Consider the following 19246-nt stretch of genomic DNA (forward strand, 5'->3'; position numbering starts at 1 on the left):
GATCCCCGAGGGGAAACTCTTTTGTTACAGCAGCTCACTATCACGTCAGTGCACACAGGAATAGAAGTACTAAGCAAAAAATAATAGCAAGTCAAACAATTTCGTATTTGGGATTATGTAACAATTTATTCTCACATTATGCATGCTGATTTTTATGTAAAGTAAAAAAGTAAAAAGTTAAAGAGAAAAATTTAAAACTATCAATTCATCTTAAATTCAGGATGAGTGAAATAGATCTGAAAAAAAAATCACAGACTTAATAGTGATAAAAATATGTCTATTTAAAAAGAAATTCTCTGTATGTAATGTTATTACTATGAAATCACTACAAAATTCACATTTGCTAACCACAACTGACTGAACATGAAACCTACCATGTATTCCAAAATCATTTCAGAAAGATCTACCCATGGAAACATAGGGAATATTTAGAGATAAAAAGGCAAAATCAACCATTTCCTGTTTTCTTAAGCAGAAAAGCTGAAATTTGAAACATGTTTTAAAACTATTTTACGGTTTACAATTTGGAACTTTAAGTGGTGTGCTTTTAAAAATCAACCAAGAAATATTTTCCCTTAAATTTCCCTTGAGTTTTTCCATAACTCACAAATTGAAAGCCACCTTAAGCCTTGTGCAGTAATCTAAGCAACAACACACAGTCTTGGCTGTGGCTTGCAAGATGCTTCTCTTCTGTTTCACCTGTGTGCTAGAACCAATTCCCTTGCTCTATCAGGAGGCTATGGCCAGTTTGTGTCTTCTAGGAGACGTCCTTCATTACTGCTGCACCAACCTTTGATAATCCAACACCTCCCACAGCCACCACTGGACAGTTCAGTGATGATGAAGCCAGAAAACTGACTTCCACTCTCTAAGGTCTCTCTTCCTCTCCGTCTTTCTCTGACTTCAACCATACACCAAAACCACGCACGTCAGCTTGCCAGCTGGCATCATGTCTATCTAAATTTCAAAACAGAACTTTTATGCAAGTGCACACACAAGTACAAAAATGTGTGAGCATGCATGCACGCTCATGAATGTGCGCTCACACACACTGACAGCATAATGTCATCAATAGCGCTGTTTAAGGACGAGCAGGCATGAGAATGAGAAGATCAGTTTCAGGAGAGAGAACAGACTCTTGATGAGCCATTAACCTGCTGTCGGTGAGGTAAAATGGCTGTGGGACGTGGTTTAATTTACCCTTTTATAAAGAGGTCGTTGAATTGATGAGCCACAGGAAAAGAGCTACACCCCTGGTTTGGTGTATTAGCAATGCTGATGGTGAATAGGTTGAGTGAGGAACTGGAAGAACAGTCAATATCCCCAATCAATCTAAGCTTCAGAGAATCACTGCTACACTCATGGTCAAATCTATAAAACTAATAATATGGATTTGGGCAGGCTTCTCGTGAAGGAATGCTCCAATTTGAAGAGGAAAACATTTGAAATCTCTTCTGAAGCACTCTTATTTGTTTTTTAATAAAAGTTGTTATTGAAAACGGAGGTGTATTTGGCACAGTAGGCTAAATGATTTCCAGTTTTGCAGAATGTTTTATTTTTTCAGCCAGCACTTCATTTATCTATCTTTGGGCTGGGCCTTCTCAGCATTGAGTTTAAGATCTCTCTTTAAAAATATCCATCAGCAGGTACAAAGAGTCAATTTTCACTTTGAAATAAGCTGCCAGAGAGTTCTATGTGCTCTCCTCACCATCCATTACAGTAGCTCTATGGATGATAAATTTTAATAGACAAAAGATGGCTGGTGAAGGTCTCGCCATCAATGAAAGCTAGAAGAGAAAATTTGAAAATTATGGCCTATCCTGTGCATACATGGTACTGCTGATCAATTTCTTACGAATAGACTGATATCCTTGCTCATTCTGGCTGGTAAAATCAAAATTAGACATGTATGTTCCCCAGAAAATAGGTAACTAGGCAGATTTTTAAAAATTGTCCTGATCACTATATGGGTGGAGCACAATAATGTATCCTGCATTTGTCTTGAATTGGTGACCCACAAGCCTGCTTCATAGACTCACTTCTTCTTCTTTGCGTGTATGTTATCAATTGTACATGTATGCGGTTTGTTTAAAGCACCCTTTAAACATGTAGGAGTTCAACATGCCTGACTTTGGCGACACCTAATGGCAGCAATAAAAAAGACACTATTGTACACAGCTATCACTATTATATAGCTATGCTAATACTATGTCCTCACCCACCAAGAGGCCTAGCATCTTTGTACTACTGAATGCTTGGTACCCCACCTCTTGTCATCAGAGTTGCAGAAACCTTTTGGACAAATATCCCCATGTCCTCAGCCATCACAAAAATCAAATCTACTCAATTGTTTACCCAGACGAGCGACATGATTCCACACAGACATACACTATGTGTGGAATAAGAAGCTGAATGTATCTGTGTGTATTCTATGTGCTTGATGTGAGGAGAATAGACTCTAATGCACTCTATATCCTTCACCAAGAATAAAATAAAGACAGAGATTAATTGAAGTTTTATAGCATTCAAGAACAGAAGGCTTTGGCCTGATGGGTAATAACTCCAGTGGAAGCGTGCTTCACATTGACTCCCATTTGAGAGCAAGCTTTTCCTGCTCGCCCGCTACGCTGTAAGAGCAGAAAATGGGAAGTGATCTATATGAGGAAGGGCACGCTTATCATTATTACTTTAGATATATAAAGATTAGATGAGATCATTTATGAAGGTAACATACTGAATTGTTGACCTGCTCTAAGAAGTATATGCCCTTTACAGAATCAATAACTACCTAAGGTTCATATTTGACTGGTGTAAGAGCAATAAAACAAATAGTGAATATATTCGTCTCTAGTGTATTGTTCTTTAAATGTGTATACACATGCACACACACATTTTCCATGCTATTCCAATGATGTATATCAGGCCAGAGTGCAAAGTGACTGCATTGCTTAGTTGTAAGTTATTGTTTGCAGTGCTTTCCCATTGATTAATCTATAATAGAGGTCAAACACAATGGTGCAAATTTAATACAGTATAATGTTATGAATTGTTCAACAAAATGACATTGAGTTTAAGGTCATCATATAACCATTTCTTTACTAGATTTTCAGAACGCATACTGAACATCATCTCATGACTGATGAGATAAAATCTGTTTTAAGTATAGTCTCTACATTAGAGACAAAATGGGACATGTCTGGACATCTGGACACCTGAACTTTGGAACACTGTATTGTTCACACCCTGGAAAAATGAAGATGATACATAAATCAGAGGCAAAAAGGCATTATGGAACATCTAAAGTGACATGACTAAGCCTCCATGGGCACATGACATAATTAAGGATTTATGCTGGGCTATATATCAAATTACCATAGGAAGTCTACTTGTTGAAAGCATGGAAGCATGGTGCTATGTCAAGTCTTATTCCTCTTTTGCTTTCTCTTTTGTCATACTTAATCTCGTGTAATCCACTTAGTGTCATATCTGAATAACATGACAGGAATTCCGCCGCTGCTTGTCATGTAACACCTTTACAGAAGCTATCCTAGCTCTTAGCGGGAATGCTGACGTTGTTTTTGTCTCAGAGCTAAGCTTATCTACAAGGCAATTTGTTTGGACAAGGTTTGGTAAAATGTGTCACACAATTCATGCCACCAATTCATGCATTCTGTGAGAGATAATGGACCCTTGACTTGACTCCCCTAAGCCTGCAGGGGAGGGTTGGGGGCAGTCTTTTGTGAATACATGCTTGATGCCGGTATAATTTCCATTTGTTTATCTCTCGTTTCCCCTTTTAGGGACAGTGGAGATGTAACACAAAGAATATAAATGTCATTTCGAGGTTAAGGGATTGGTTGATTGCATCCTAGGGCACAGCTATAATTCTTCAGAAAAAGGACTGATGACCAATTCCCTCTGAGACACGTTGACTGACTCACAGGGAAATGAACAAAGAAGCCAAGAGGAAAATTGCCAAATGTCAGTGTATATTATTAGAATCAAAGTTCGACAAATAATTTACATACCATACGTATGTACGGAATGTTTTTAATGATTTGTTTATATTGCATTTTTCTGCTATAAAACTGTTGTTTGAATGTCATTTGGTGACCTGTATCCAATAAAACAACTTACACAAAAAAATATACAGTATCATCTAGCATCATAGTATCATTTGTAACTGCAATGAATTTACATAACCTTTTAAGCTTACTAGCAGCATTTGATAACTGTAATGTTAATACTGAAAACTGAAGAGGAATGTGGAATACTAATGGTAGTGCTAGATGTCAGAAGAAGAAGTACATTAATGTAAAAATACTCCATTAAAAGTAAACGTTCTGCATACAAAAACCTACTAAGGTAAAAGTACATTAGTATTATCAGAAAAATGTAGAAGTAAAAAGTAAAAGTACTCATTTTGCAGAAACATTTTGATGATCTGTAGGTGACTATCCTACAGTTTAAGTAGTTGCTACTTTGCAGTGGGAATCTCCCATTGACTGGGACTTAGTGGTTTTGGCCTGTAGCAGTATTGATCAGATTACTGTATATCGAAGTTTCATTAGGTTAAGACCACCCTTAATACACTGCTGTCAGTAAAGGGGAAAAACTTCTGACATCAGCTGGTAGATAGCTTTAGTTTGTTTTCGTCTTAATATTGCAGTCCTCACAGATTTCTCAGATAAATCTTAAGCACGCACGACTGAATCTTTTTGGAGGTTAAATTCTTTTACATTTTTTTTATCCTTTCTAGTTAAATAATTAAGTTTTCTCTTTGCATTTTATTTGTGAATGCAAAAGTATTCTCTAAATATGCAGGTAGTCTGGAATTGTGCACATGTTCTTGACTCACTGAAGTTGCATATTTTGTAATTGCCATAACTTATTTGCATCAATACAGAGTTGTCTGACCTCTCTTTATCAGATAGAATGCCTATCAGCAGTCAGTTTTCATTTAAATCAAGATAGACAGCAACCATACAGTAACTAAGTTGCTGCTACTGTTATTTTCCTGAGAAGAGAAAGTATTTGTTTTGGGTAAATTGTTAGGAAGAGCATGGAGAACAAGACATGATATCAGTTTCCCATAAATGTGTTTTTTAAATTTACCTATTGAATGTCTATGTGAATGTTTCCACAATAGTATAGGCTTTTCCTGACTTGGCAATGTGTGCCTCCTGTAGTTTCAGACTGTGATACTCTTGGTATCAAAAATCACTTCACTTTGCTACTTCAAATACCTTAATTGCCTCCATGAACTGCAGCTACTACTGTTGACCGTGCTGGTAAGTGGGCCAACTCAGCAAGAAAACTACAATATCTGACTTCCCTTTGTTTTTAGAACACTGGCATGCACCTGTCTCCTCCACGTCACGCAGTATATTTGCCTCATCTCTCTTCCTCTAACCCTCCCTTCAACTCTCCTGCACCTCCCTGGCCTCACAGTTTGAAAACCTCTGAAAAGTGATAATTGTATCTTGTGACTACTGTATCTCACTAAATGGCTTTTAACGATACAGGACTCAGAACTTACAGAAAGATTTCCTGTCAAAGCAAAGAACTCTCTAGTTATATCAGAATGGCACCTGGTCTCTGGTGATATCAGGGATATTGTCAGCATATTATACTCTCTTGACCTTAGTCTCTGACCAAGGACCTTCTTGCCCAGTTTGGTGCAATCACCAGTAAGTCTTGATACGTTTTTACCATTTCCTAATGATGGCGCCTACTGTGCTTTTTTACACCCTATACTTTAAAAATCCCTTTTGTACTATTTCTCAGAGCTATGCTACTTGACAATTCTGTGTCTGAATTGTAATGGACTGAATTGACTGTACACTTTCTGTTCTGACATTCCTTGTAATGTGTAAGAGACTCAAATGTGTGTCCACTAGACATCTTTGATGGGCAGAAAAGCGCTGAGAGGCATAAGGAACAAGCAGCAGAAAAAAAAACCCTTAGAGGCTCTTACAAGTCCTGGTTAAAGTTTTGTAATATCAGCTAGTTGGTTGTGTAGCACTACTGTATGCTACAGTACCACAGGGAAATATAGGAGTACAAAAAAAATCTATACAAAAGCTCCTAAAGCACTAGGTAGATTCAGTGTCCAGCCAATGTGCTCCCATCAAACAGTCTTTCTCTCTTTGTTGTGGTAATGTGAGTTTTTCCTCCATTTCCTTCATGGTAAACAATGGCATTAAATCTCATCTCCCCTGGTGTGACTGGATAGTTCATTAAATGTAACATTGACGAGCAGAGCGTCTTTCTCAAACACTGAGCTGAGATTTCAACTTGAAGTACTCAGAGGTGACCACAAAAAGGAAAGGGGTTTCAGGAACAAAAGGCATCGGCAGTCAGATGAACCTGCGAGTGCTCTAAAACCATTAAAAGCTATTTTTAAATCAAATGAAAGCCCAGAAGAAGCTTAGCAGACACACACCCTTAGATAGACAACAGTGGTTCATTCTACATAATTGCAACTATATTTACAAGACTTTTACAAACATTTAGTAGAATTTGGATGCTTGCATTATCACTCATGTTGAGATTTTTTGGCCAATTGAATGTATATATCTTCTTTAACAATATGGGTAATTGTGTGTAGATCAGTGAGGATAGATCCTGGTCTGACCCGTTACATTGTTTGTTTACGTTATGTACCAATGTCTGCTATGCCATTTAACATGGTCGAGAGCATAAAATAAAGAAAAGGAAAATGAAAGTGGATAAAATCTGGGGATTGAATGCTTTATGAGGCAATGTGCAGATATTTGTACTCACTCACAGGCTTTGTTGCAAGAATCAAAATGACAGAAATCTGTTGTAGTGAGACAGCGCTTGAATGTCTGCATTCCTTTATTTTTTTTTTTTAGCTATGAGCTCATCTAAAATAACTCCAAAAGGGGCATACCTAAGTTGGATTAGGTGGAGTGTGATGTATCTTTGTAAGCACTTCTGTGGCTACATCTTCCAAAGGCAGATTTCCTCTGAGGCTAATAACTTTGTATGAAAAGAGAGGATTAATACTGGCCTAAAGGTTCGGGTCATCACAAATAGGCCTCTTCCAACAGTGATCCATCCACTTCCCGGTTAACTGTCCAGTAAAGTGCTTAATGCAGTGTCCCCCAGAATAATATTTACTGCTGCAGTCCGTCTCATGTCGCTGAGCCCTGAAGGCCAATGCAGTATTGGTTACATTCAACTCTGTATTGATTATGCATAATCACTGGAGATATGTCTTTCCCCTTGACTCTGCTCATGTCCAAAGTAAGGTCACTGCTGTAAATCCAAAGTAGAAAAAGCTAATGAACTGATAAAGGTAAAGTGAACAACCTAGCTTGTAGCTATCTATAGAGAAAGCTCTATGACCACAGACACAATATACTGTATTCCTGGAATAGGAATACTGCATTTGCTAATAAACTAATTAGTGCATTTACAGCTCAGTGGATTAAGCTGTTATTGCAGCATTTGAGACAAAAAATATAAACCATTTATTACTAATGACAAATTCAGGTATCAAAAAAAGCAAGTGAAGAGAAAGGCTTAAGTAAAAGACGGCAAAGTAGGGCAGTGAGGGATTGACAAAAGATTCAAATAAATGCAAGTACAAAAGCACTACAAGGGGGGTTAATCATAATCAAAACAACATACAAAGACAATACGCAATACAGCTAGCAAAGAGCAATAATAGGAGCAAAGCAACCCTATCAAGCAGATTACATTGGACACATGTACAATAAAAACTTGTCTACCCATTAAGCAATTTTGCTCTTGATTGGAGAAAGCATTGCAGAGATAGAGTCCTGTTAGAGATAAGGCTGATATAGAAGTGTCCTTCATAACACCACAACTGTTCAAGAAAAAGGATCCAAGATGGAGTCAAGGTCAGAGGAAAACCTCATTCTGACATTAGAATAGTGATGGAGCGTAACATCCTTTAGATGTCCAAGAATTGCTGGCCCATATACATTCTCACTGCAGTGGCAATAAAAAAGGAACCATGATAACTTTAAAAGATTGGATATTCATCTTGTGTTTGAATTAACAAGAGCATATCGGTGTGGGCAGCACTAATTTGATGGAGAGCTCGGCCTGCAGCATCAATGAAAGAGGCAGATATAAGAAGTAGAAACTGAAGAATGTCGATTATACATCTGTATTAAATGGTACTAAATGGGAAAAACTAATATATACAGACATGCAGACATAGTAGGGAAGGGGAGTAATGGCTATAGAGTAGTAAAGGTCAGTAGAGCTCTAGCAAGGGTGCATCAAGGTGACAGTATTTGTTTTTTTTTAACCATACATTTGTATTTAGACTTTTAGTTAACTCTACAATACTAATTCTACTTTATATCCTTTCCCAAAATCAATCAATAATACAATAATACACTGCTTCTGACTAATCCTCAGCTACAATAAACATCTCCAGTCTCCTAAAGTAACTATATGCAAATACTGAATTATACAAAGGTGATGAACAGTAGCGTATGAGCACTGTCACTTATCTGTGTACATGTACTTGTGTTATGATTGTCAAGGGACTTTGTACTCTACTCCCTTAGCAATGTGAGCACACGATGAGAGTTAAATGGGGTGTGACAAAAAGTGCACTGTGTTGGATGTGAAGTCTGGACTCTTACGCATCAATTCCTGATTTTGTAAACTTAATTAATTAATGAGAACGAGAAGAGATGTGGGAACCATTAGATGAGAAGACATGGATTATATAGTGGGGGTAGTGGACTGTTCTAGTTTTGTGTTGCTCTTGTAGATAATTTGTGATACTAGTGGATTTGGCTTAGCAATAAGAATATATATTTGAACCCAAGCAGTTTGTGAATTAAAAAAAGACAATATTTGACAATATCCTTCACTAATGGAAAATGTTCATGGACCTGGATATTCAAAGTATAGTTGGTAGTATAATGTTCTGCCTATAATATTGCTATAGCAAATAATTTACATAGAATTTCAGATGATAATTTCTCATTCGTCTTAATATCTCCATTAATAGCAGCCAGAATTGAGCAGGTGACTTGAAATATAGATAATTGCTGTGATACTTCTCAGCCAAATGATCTAGACTATACTTTAAAACATGGAAAATAGATGATTCAATAAAAGATAGGCTATGCAGAAGTTATGACTGTAAAAGGGAAGACGGAACTTTTCTTGATCCTTAAATTGAAGCCTTACAAGAATATGTCTCAGTTCATTTCAAATATGTGCAAAGACTGATATTTTAAATGAAATGGGAAATGTTTTGATAAAATATATTTCCTTTCAGCATTGCTTTCATTTCAACTTCCACATAGAAACATTTGTTTAAAGGGGCTCTTATTATAAAGAGGGAACTCATTTTTGCTGTTGTGTCTTTTAAACTGGAAAAATGTCTGGATTGGTGATGGGCTAGGATTAGGTACTTCTCATTGAAGTAAGCCATGGGAATTATTTGTGAAATCCTATGCTAATAGACCAATGATTCAAGGATACTCACAATTTTACCTCTCAAACACTGATAAATAACTAGCTCTCTATTTCTCTTTCTGTATGCTCTGTTCACTTACTTTAATATACCTGTGTTTTTTTTTCTCAACAAAGTACTTAGGGGGAAAAAATGAGGCTCAATTTGCAGCACACAGTGTAACTCAGTATGTGTGTATTGGGACAGGAATGGGAATGCTTCAGACTGTGGCTTAGTGGTAAAGTGGGTTGTCCACCAATCAGAAGGTTGGCGGTTTGATCCTTGCTTCCCCCCGGCCCACATGTCAAAGTGTCCTTGGGTAAGACACTGGACCCCAAATTGCTCCCGAGGGCTGTGCCATCAGTGTGAACGAGATATGTAGTTGAAGCGCTTTGAGAAGTCAGAAAGACTAGAAAGGCGCTATATAAGTACAGTCCATTTACCATTCAGAACTTGCCTGAGAATCCTCTGGTTTTTCAGATTTCTTCAGTGTCAAAGTAATTCAGTGCATCCAATGGTAGAAGGCAAAAAATTAACTGTTAATAGTTAATTCGTCAAACTTAATTTTATAAAATGTAAAAGACTTAAAAGACCCAGCACTTGTAATGAAAACAAACTGCCATAGTCTAACTCACTGTATCCATGGCAACATTATACTTCCTGTTTCTTGTAGAAGTGTATCTGTTCACACAACTGAAGACTGAAGATGTGAAATTTTCCAAAATACTTTATTGAAAAAAAACAACAACACTTATATTGATGTTCAAGCTCATATTCATTACATTAAATCGTGTAGCGCCATTACCCAAGTGTATTTGCTGCAAAGTTAGGTTATCAAGTGCAACACACAAAGAAGTTAGTAACTTCCTGGTCACACAAACTGGATTATCAAAAATCAAAATCAAATCAAATCGTCGCCCATTTTTTCATTTCCTAGTTTTGACTTGAGCATAAAATCGAAGTGCGAAAATCAAGCCGTTATTAGTTTTTTTGTGTTGGTTTTATAAATGAATAACAACATAATTAATCGTTTTTTCATTGTTCGATTTTGGATTCCCAATTGAATATGAAAAGAACACATGATACACGGATTGCGCGGTACAAAAGTCTTTTTTCTGTCTGCCAAAATGCCTTCTTGGAGGATTAGAGAAAAATTAGCACCTATAAAATGTGTGTAAATGTGTATAAGTATAACTGTACATGTGAAAGATTGTAAGTGAATCCACATAGGCTGTGTGCATGTTGAGTGTGCAACTATTTGTATAAATACAGAGCTAAACAAGAAGATATGACCAATACAAATGCAAAAATGTAATTTGGGAGTCGTAGAGAACATTTTCCTGACTATCGCATATTCATTGCATTACATTTCGCAGATCCATTACATTTCTTTAAGCCAATGATATACCCAGCTTAATAATTAGTGGTTTCCTGTCGCTGGTCAAGATGGTGTAATGACTATGATATGATTGGGAGAGCCAACAGGGTGATCTTGGCTCCGTACTGAGGTGAACAGAGAACAGTGGAGAAAAGACAGATATTGTATACTGTGAAAACAAATGGAACAAAATCAAATGGAAACAAAATCAACATGAAGAGGGGCACTTTTTACTTTGATACTGCTGATCATGTCCAAACTCCAGGCTTCTTGCTTAAGACAGCTCCTCCCTGACATTGGGGAGATGACTGCAGTGACATTGATCAGGATGTTAATTAGCCTAATATATTAGAGGATTGTGATGGTGGCGGTTATGATGACTGTGTCTGTGAAGGCACGAATAATGATGATGACAGCAATGACAATGATATTGCCAAATATATAGGATAGCCTTGAGTGTATTAGCTATTTAGCTAGCAAGGACTATAATGTACATGTTCACCCTGACAAAAGGATACAATTCTGCACTGCACCTCCTCATAACTTGTGCTCTATATTTGCCAATGTGGTATGATATACCTATTCTTTGTACAATACTGGGACGGTGACTATGAAGAAACATAGTTTGGATGTCAGAGGGAAGGATGGATGGTATGGGTATGTTCTGGAGTTTTCAAGTATTCACAATGGAACTATACTGTGACCCACCTTTTTTTTTAGATGAAACATTCAAGTACAGCTGCAAAATAGTGCTGCACATACCACCTGGTCAAATTGCATTTAACGTGTGAACATCACATTCAATACTTCCTTTGTGAATCTACAGTATTAGAAAAGTATAAAACACTCTGATAAGATGAATCCCTAGTAATAGTGATTCCAGAAGCTCCTTTAATGAGTTTGTTTAATTCTTAATATATGATAGCTTAGTTCATGTCCAACCACACTGATTACTCATTTCCATCACTTGGCCCAAAAGACACTATAACTGTTGCTCTACGATCGCAGCTGGAAATCTCTAATAGGACTTTACTGACAAAGCACCTCATCATCTCATGAAATCGAAATTCATATGCACGTGCTGCTCTGCCTGTTATAGTATGATGAACCTATTTAACCCTGCAGAGCTCTTCATTATTTAAAGGGCAGGGGCAGCAACATGTTTCTTACAGTAAGTCTTTATTGACTTATGGACCAACACACAGCATTTGTGGGCTCTGCCTTTGACCATCGAGTAAGCTGTAATTGAAACATGCTTCACCCTCTAAGAGACCTTTATTGGCTTAGTGAATGAAACCCATTTACTCCAACCCCTACCATGACACTGATGTTAATATGCCATGCTACCAGACCAACCAACTGTGAGCCACCATGCAACATGTGAGCCAGACCACACGAGGCGACCAAGGGAATGTTACATCTTGTTAACATGAGCCTACTGACCCTGATTGACTCTGAGACAGTCTCTGTGGTACCCCAACACCTTAAAACTCTTTTCCTCAAGATTCTCACTCTCAGGTTTGCTGTAAAATCAGATGAATGCACAGGATGTTAGTAACAACCCTGTACAGATCATCGGAACTCACGTCCCTTTAAACAAGGCTATCAATGCTTCCATGCTCCAAATAGAATGTTCAAAACTGATTTTTTAAAACCATTTTCACCCACCATTTTTTTAAAAGAACAGATTTGTATTTTGATTTTGTTGCCACACATTTGCGGCTACAAAAAGACATGATCCCCTTCTCAGCACAGCTGAGAAAATGCACCCGGTAAAGTGAAGAAAAATATGCAAATGAGCAAATGAGATGATTATGCACAATACTCAATCTGAGTGAAATTTCTGTGACCATATGTAGTTTTTATCCAATTTCCCCACAATGCTGAATATTTTTAAACACACATAAGTTGCCTTTTTTAAATAAATGAATTAATCACTAAGACTGCACACAAATAGCTGTAAGGGGGTTCATGCCTGCCATGCTAGCTTGCGATAAGCCATTGCACAACCAATGAGCTAGTCTCTAGTCTCTGCTTGGAATTGGGCTTAAGCTCCATCTCCTTAGCATACAAACAACTGCTGTGTACCTCACTGTTGCCATATGCTTTACATAACAAACCAAATTCAGGGCAAAAGCAACGCAACATCCCCCCCTTTCCTTCATGAGAATAATAGAATGCATCTGCCTAAAATGTCCTTGGGCTAAACAAAGTCTTAATGTTGTTGGATGCAAAGGACAGATTTTGATTTCAGTCAGATCCTCCCTCATCAGCAAACAGCTGGGGCAGACCAAAAGGGCACACAAATCACTCACTCTCTCAGCTGATGTCAAAGGAAGCAGCAGTGCTGTTTTAAGTGACAATATGTTAAGAGAGGCCCACATAAAGGGTTCTAAAGGCTACTTTGCAAGGGCCATGGGAACAAAAGGCAATGCCCATCGAAGGGCAGAGGAATTTATTACAGGACCTTTCCTCCTACCTCACTGCAGGAGGGGATGACCAAAAACATACTCTAGCCAAACCCCTCATGAAAATAAGAGATAATGATTGTACAAATTCAATATCCATTTGGTTAGGGATATTTCAGTAACAATACCAATTTTGCTTGTATGTGAAAGATATTCTCAGAGAACTAATGCCATAAATTGTATAAGGAACCCTCTAACCTTGTGCATTATTAAAAATATTAATGTTTACATTAAGAATTGACCCTTTAAATCACCTATAACAGAGCTGATGTCTCCATTCAGATGCCCCAGTGACTCCCCAACCACTATACTATAAATAAATATATAGATATTAAGAAAAAAACTTGACATTTAAGGTTGAAATAATGTCCCTTAATCATATGCAGTTCAACTATTGCATTTCTAAATGTTGTGCTGTTATTTCCGTGTTAAAGGGAAAAAAAGACACCATAGACTGTATAAAACAGCTGCTCACTCAGTCAGTCAGTGAGCCGGGAACCTGTATACCTGACAGATTTTCACTCGACGCACAAAACCTCTGATACATGTAAGTTAGCAAAATATGAATTTTAGTGTTATTCACGCTTTAATACTGCATGGTATTAACATTTATACACACTGTTTGTGAACTTCCTTGGTCTTTGGTGCATCTATGTGCTGTTTTTAGCTCAGAGAAAGAGTTCATCAAGCTAGCAGCACAACACATGAAAGCAGCTAAATCTGTATAGTTTCCCCCAAGTATTCCAGTATTGCAGCCTTGGTTACACGACCTGGACAACATTGCTCTTCCAAATTTAAAAAATTGGAACACCAGTAAACTGAGCAGTGTGATACCCCCATACTTGAAGTACACTCTCCCCAGTACTTGTTTTTAAAAATGGGAGCCTCCTCTATAGAGGGCATGTCAGTTTAGGTACTGGAATTTATCAAAGGGTTCTTTTTCCCTCCTGACAGCATCTCCATTTGAGGTAATCAATTATCCTAACTTGCTGAGAACAGCCTGGACAAGGCCCTGACTCCCTTTTCTGAGTCATCTAATGGTTTGCCAGATCCTTTTTGAGCCTGACCGAAAGTCCTTCACAGTGGTCCACACTTGAAATTTTGCTTCTGTATCCACAGAGGCTGTAGTCCATCTGGGCTAATTCTGCTGATTCAGGAGTCCCCTGGGCCAACCAAGACAGATAACCTCCCTTTTTAACCTTCACGTCTTCCTTGACCACTGTTGTGCATCAGGTTTTTCTTGGGTTGTCACCATGGCCCGTCATACGAATAATCTTCTGACCACAACTCTGAGCAGCCATCACTGCAATGGCCCACCTTACATTGCTTACATTGCCCCCATCCTGGAGTAAATGATTGGGCATGATTTAGATTTGCCGGGCCGTTCCTTCCAATCACTCTCTGTCATTATGTGAACAAAAGTAACTCAATAGGACCCTGGGGGAACCCTTTCCAGAACCACACCCAGAGACTCCAAGAAACCTCTATACTCTCAACTGAACTGAACCTTGTGGGTAGTGGCCCAAATTTGGAAACTAAAAATATATTTTATTACATCTCAAAACATGATAAAGGAGAACATATCAGAAAATAATGAGGGCTGATGTTGCATCTTATGAACAATGACATTTTAGCACCTTGAGTAAAAATCAAACACTAATTGGGACCTATACCTGTAGAATATATTTTCAGGTTTGGTTTTTTAGCAAAAAGAAGAAAAACATAGAGACATACACAGATGAAGCGACTAGATGAAGAGTTGCAGAAGCTTTTTACAGTTTGAATATAGAACCCAGAAATATTCTTTTAAATTGTTTATTCATAGCAAAAAAGTCACTGTCACGCGATTTATATGCAAACAGTTTAGTCAGAAATGTATGTAATTGAATCAGGAAGGTAATGATTCAACTGTCATCCAGGAATGTCTAAATTAGACTTATAATACAGCATTTTTGTAAGGCTAGGCTGTGATTGGCTGTTTGCATCACCACAATGAAACACAGAAGGAAAAAAAGGACACAGGCCTATTTTCCAGCTGCAAGCAGCAAAAGTACTTAAAGCGGCTGAGCTTCTCATGCCAAGCTGCACGCAAAGCATGTTATTTCTAAAATCAAAATAAAAGTCAGTGGTTTGCAATGTGATTTCAGCCACAAATGTCTGCACAAGCAGTTCAGAAGAAGAGCACGTTTAGAAGCGAGATGTACCTTGATTCTGCAAAGATGCCACGTTGCAAATAATTTAATAACATTTCCACAGTGTATGGGAGAAAAGCTATTTGTATGGCATTCAACCAATGAAAGCAAGAATGTGCATACAAGATCGAGGCAGAATTCTAGAGGAAGTGTGTGTGTGTGTGTGTGTGTGTGTGTGTGTGTGTGTGTGTGTGTGTGTGTGTGTGTGTGTGTGTGTGTGTCTGAAAAGGTGTAAAGATTTTGATAGTGGACATGGGCATTTTGTTTTTATTTTTCAAGTTAATTACATATCTGCTTTACAGTGTAATAAAGGTATTTTTTAAATTTCCATTAGGCATGCTCTGTTAAAGTCTTATTTTTAGGCACCATTATGGTGACCTGACCTACATTGATCATATATTTGCACATAACTTGCACATAACTCTTTAATTGTTGAACTGGCGAATAACAATAGATATATGTGGGGATATGTGTGTGCCCCTATGTATAATTCATGACTGACCTCCACCAGCTTGTTAGCATGTTCACGAAACACCTGGGCGTACTCCTTGACCTCCTTCTCGTTTCCACTCTTAGCCGCTTCAATAAGCACCAACAGAGGGACGTTGGTCTCCAGGAAAGAGTCTGAGATGTGGTCCATCACTGCCTTTCTCAACTAGAATACAGAGGGAGAGAGATGGGGAAGAGGTCATATCGTTAATAATATTGCAGATGACTTCACTGTATTACATTTGGCATTGTAATGAATATGATGTAGTGACATAATGGGGTGGAAGGACAGAGAGAGAGAGAGGCAAAACAAGAGGGTGAGTGAAAAAGAGGAGGAGAACTCTCAACAGGCAGGAGTGTAAATTGCTTGTAAGGTGTCATTTTTCTCATAAGGCCTTTTACTAGGGCAGACTTTGCGAATTATATTTTTGTTTATGGAATTGTTTTGTACCAAACTGGCAGGAGACTGGTTGTTTTATAAGACTGGAAATGGACCCTGATGCTACTCACTGGGATATCGGATGAGATGCCACAGGGAACAGTATAGAAACCACAAAAGACAAGTCCTGTATTTTAGACAAAGACTGAGTTAGTCGCATGAGACCAGTACTAAGATAGACAGAGAATAAGAATAGAGATAGAATAAGAATACACTATAGAGAGATAAGTGGATTCCCACATACTGTATGTAGCATCACCGTTCAAAGTTGTTGAGGCAACTTTCTGTGTCAAAGCCTCCATCATTAATGAATGTATTATAATTCTCTGCACTACAAAAATGCAGTGGTATTAGTGTTATTGTAAAATGTCAACAATATACCCTAAACATAATTATCAGCACAATTAACTCAATTACATTATTGTTAATGTTGTGCTATTGTAATTATAACAGTAACATAAAATTTACTGCAGAATAGGAGAAAATAGTAACAGCAGTGGTACCAGTCAAAGCACTTTATTAATCCCACTCTGTTAGAGTTTCTGGTTACACTTTAATTGGATAATCTGCCTACAGATAGTTTATAGAGTCTTTGTAACATTTCAGCAGCTTATTGAGATTCAATAATTCAACTTTTTCAAAAATAAAACTGTTTTCTAGGTTTGGTTAGGTTTAGGCACAAAAAACATCTTGGTTAAGGTATGTTCATGAATTGTCACATATTCTCTATTGATAATCTGTTAAACATCTACAGACAAAGCAAAACAGTTGAAATGTTACAAATACTCTAGCATGAACCCATGGGTATGCTAACACACACAAAAATATCTTGCCTGTTCATTTATCACTTCTCCGCACATAAAGATGATGACATTAAACTGAAAAGAGTTTAATTAAAAACATGGATGATAGAGATTTGTTTGACTTTTGAAGCCATCTTCTATAATTAGATATAAAGCTAACATTGTGACCATATTCCTGAATTAAAAATGTTTAAGTAGCACGAGAGAGTGTAGAGAAGACTAATAGCTGTGACTGACATGGGAAAATTTATTTAACCAACAAAGAAATCATATGTAAGTCTGTCAGACGGACGTAAATAACAATTACAAACATTTACTGCCAGTCCACAGAGTGGAGGAGAACAATGGTGAATTATGCCTTCCTAAGGGCAGATAATCAAACAATCCATCACTATTGCCTCTGGAAAGAGACTAGATATGGCCAGTCTAGTGGACATGACAGGTCTGCAAATGCTGTAAACAACCTGAAGCCCACACTCTCTGTAAGCACACCTTTATCCAGAACTCTGTAATCCTGGATCACTGATTTGACACAATGTGTACTGAGATGCAATGCAACGCCAAAACATCAGGTGTTTTCTGAAACGCTGATAAACTTTGGCATTTTTGAATTGTGAATATTCAATCCTTTTCATTCAGCAGAAAACAGACTTGCATCAGTGCAATTGTGTAACCTTGCTATCCTGTCACCTGGTAGGAAGGGTGAAGAATCAGGGAAGATAAAAATCTTGCATTGCCCGAACTATCTTCACACTATGTTAGTGCTGTTGCAGCAAGCAGGGGTTGTTGGATTGTTCGTAGGCCTCAACTGTGATTACCTCACCAACGCTCTCACTGCAGTAAATAAAGTAATGGAGTGGAATGGGGAGATGTTGTTGAGCTGCATTTTGCATGTGGAAAATGAATTGCCTTACCCACAACCTATCACTGCGTCATAAATTAATACTTCATAGTAATTCTAACCAGGTTTCGACTTAGAGTGTTCACACTGGGAAAGTGACAAATTAAGTGTACTCAAAGTTGTAAATATGCATAATATACTATGCATATACTAAATTGCACAAACAAAATGGAAGAGCTGTAAGGAATTATTACAACAGCAAAATATTTAAATCAAATTTTGTATAAACAGTGCAGTGCTACTAATGCCTGTCACATCTTTATAATACAAAACGGTATAGTACATTCATTTCTTCAACACTAACTGCAACTATGAATATTAGTATACAATACATACAGTATAGTATTAGTATGTAAGGTGGAACTGGGACACAGCACATGTTTTTGTCATATGTTTTTCCATCATTAGCATTGAGCCTATGATGATGGAGACTTTGACAATGGCATGTATGAAAAATTTAAGAAAAAGTAGACCAGAATCAAGAGCACAAAGTACAAGAATGCATTAATTGGCCAGTGGAAGGCTTATCCTATCAGGCCACATGCATTAAAACAGACAAGGATAGCATATATATATATATAAAAAAAAACAACTTTGTCCTTCACCCTCCGCGGGTGGTCTCATCCTTCGAGCTCGGGTCCTCTACCAGAGGCCTGGGAGCTTGAGGGTTCTGCGCAGTATCTTTGCTGTTCCCAGTACTGCACTCTTCTGGACCGAGATGTCTGGTGTTCTTCCAGGGATCTGCTGTAGCCACTCCTCCAGTTTGGGGGTCACTGCCCCGAGTGCTCCAATGACCACGGGCACCACTGTTGCCTTCACCTTCCAGGCCTTCTCCAGCTCTTCTCTGAGCCCTTGGTACTTCTCTAGTTTTTCATGTTCCTTTTTCCGGATGTTGCCATCGCTTGGTATCGCCACGTCAACCACAACGGCTTTCCTCTGCTGTTTGTCAACCACCACGATGTCAGGCTGGTTCGCCATTACCATTCTGTCAGTCTGGATCTGGAAGTCCCACAGGATCTTGGCTCGGTCATTCTCTACCACCTTTGGAGGTGTTTCCCACTTAGACCTCGGGGTTTCCAGTCCATACTCAGTGCAGATGTT

The 19246-nt window shown here is 38.0% G+C and overlaps 1 protein-coding gene across 3 annotated transcripts in view; it reads right to left on the reverse strand.

Moving 5' to 3' along the window:
* Positions 1-19246, reverse strand: part of ctnna2 (catenin (cadherin-associated protein), alpha 2) — a 305218-nt gene that overhangs the window by 58290 nt on the left and 227682 nt on the right. For all 3 annotated transcript variants that reach the window (XM_044189180.1, XM_044189183.1, XM_044189181.1), the window contains exon 9: positions 16016-16168. In XM_044189180.1, the coding sequence (XP_044045115.1) occupies positions 16016-16168 (153 nt within the window). The remainder of the gene's footprint in view (positions 1-16015; positions 16169-19246) is intronic.

The sequence above is a fragment of the Siniperca chuatsi genome, linkage group LG3 (assembly GCF_020085105.1).
Source record: "Siniperca chuatsi isolate FFG_IHB_CAS linkage group LG3, ASM2008510v1, whole genome shotgun sequence".
Taxonomy (NCBI): Eukaryota; Metazoa; Chordata; class Actinopteri; order Centrarchiformes; family Sinipercidae; genus Siniperca; species Siniperca chuatsi.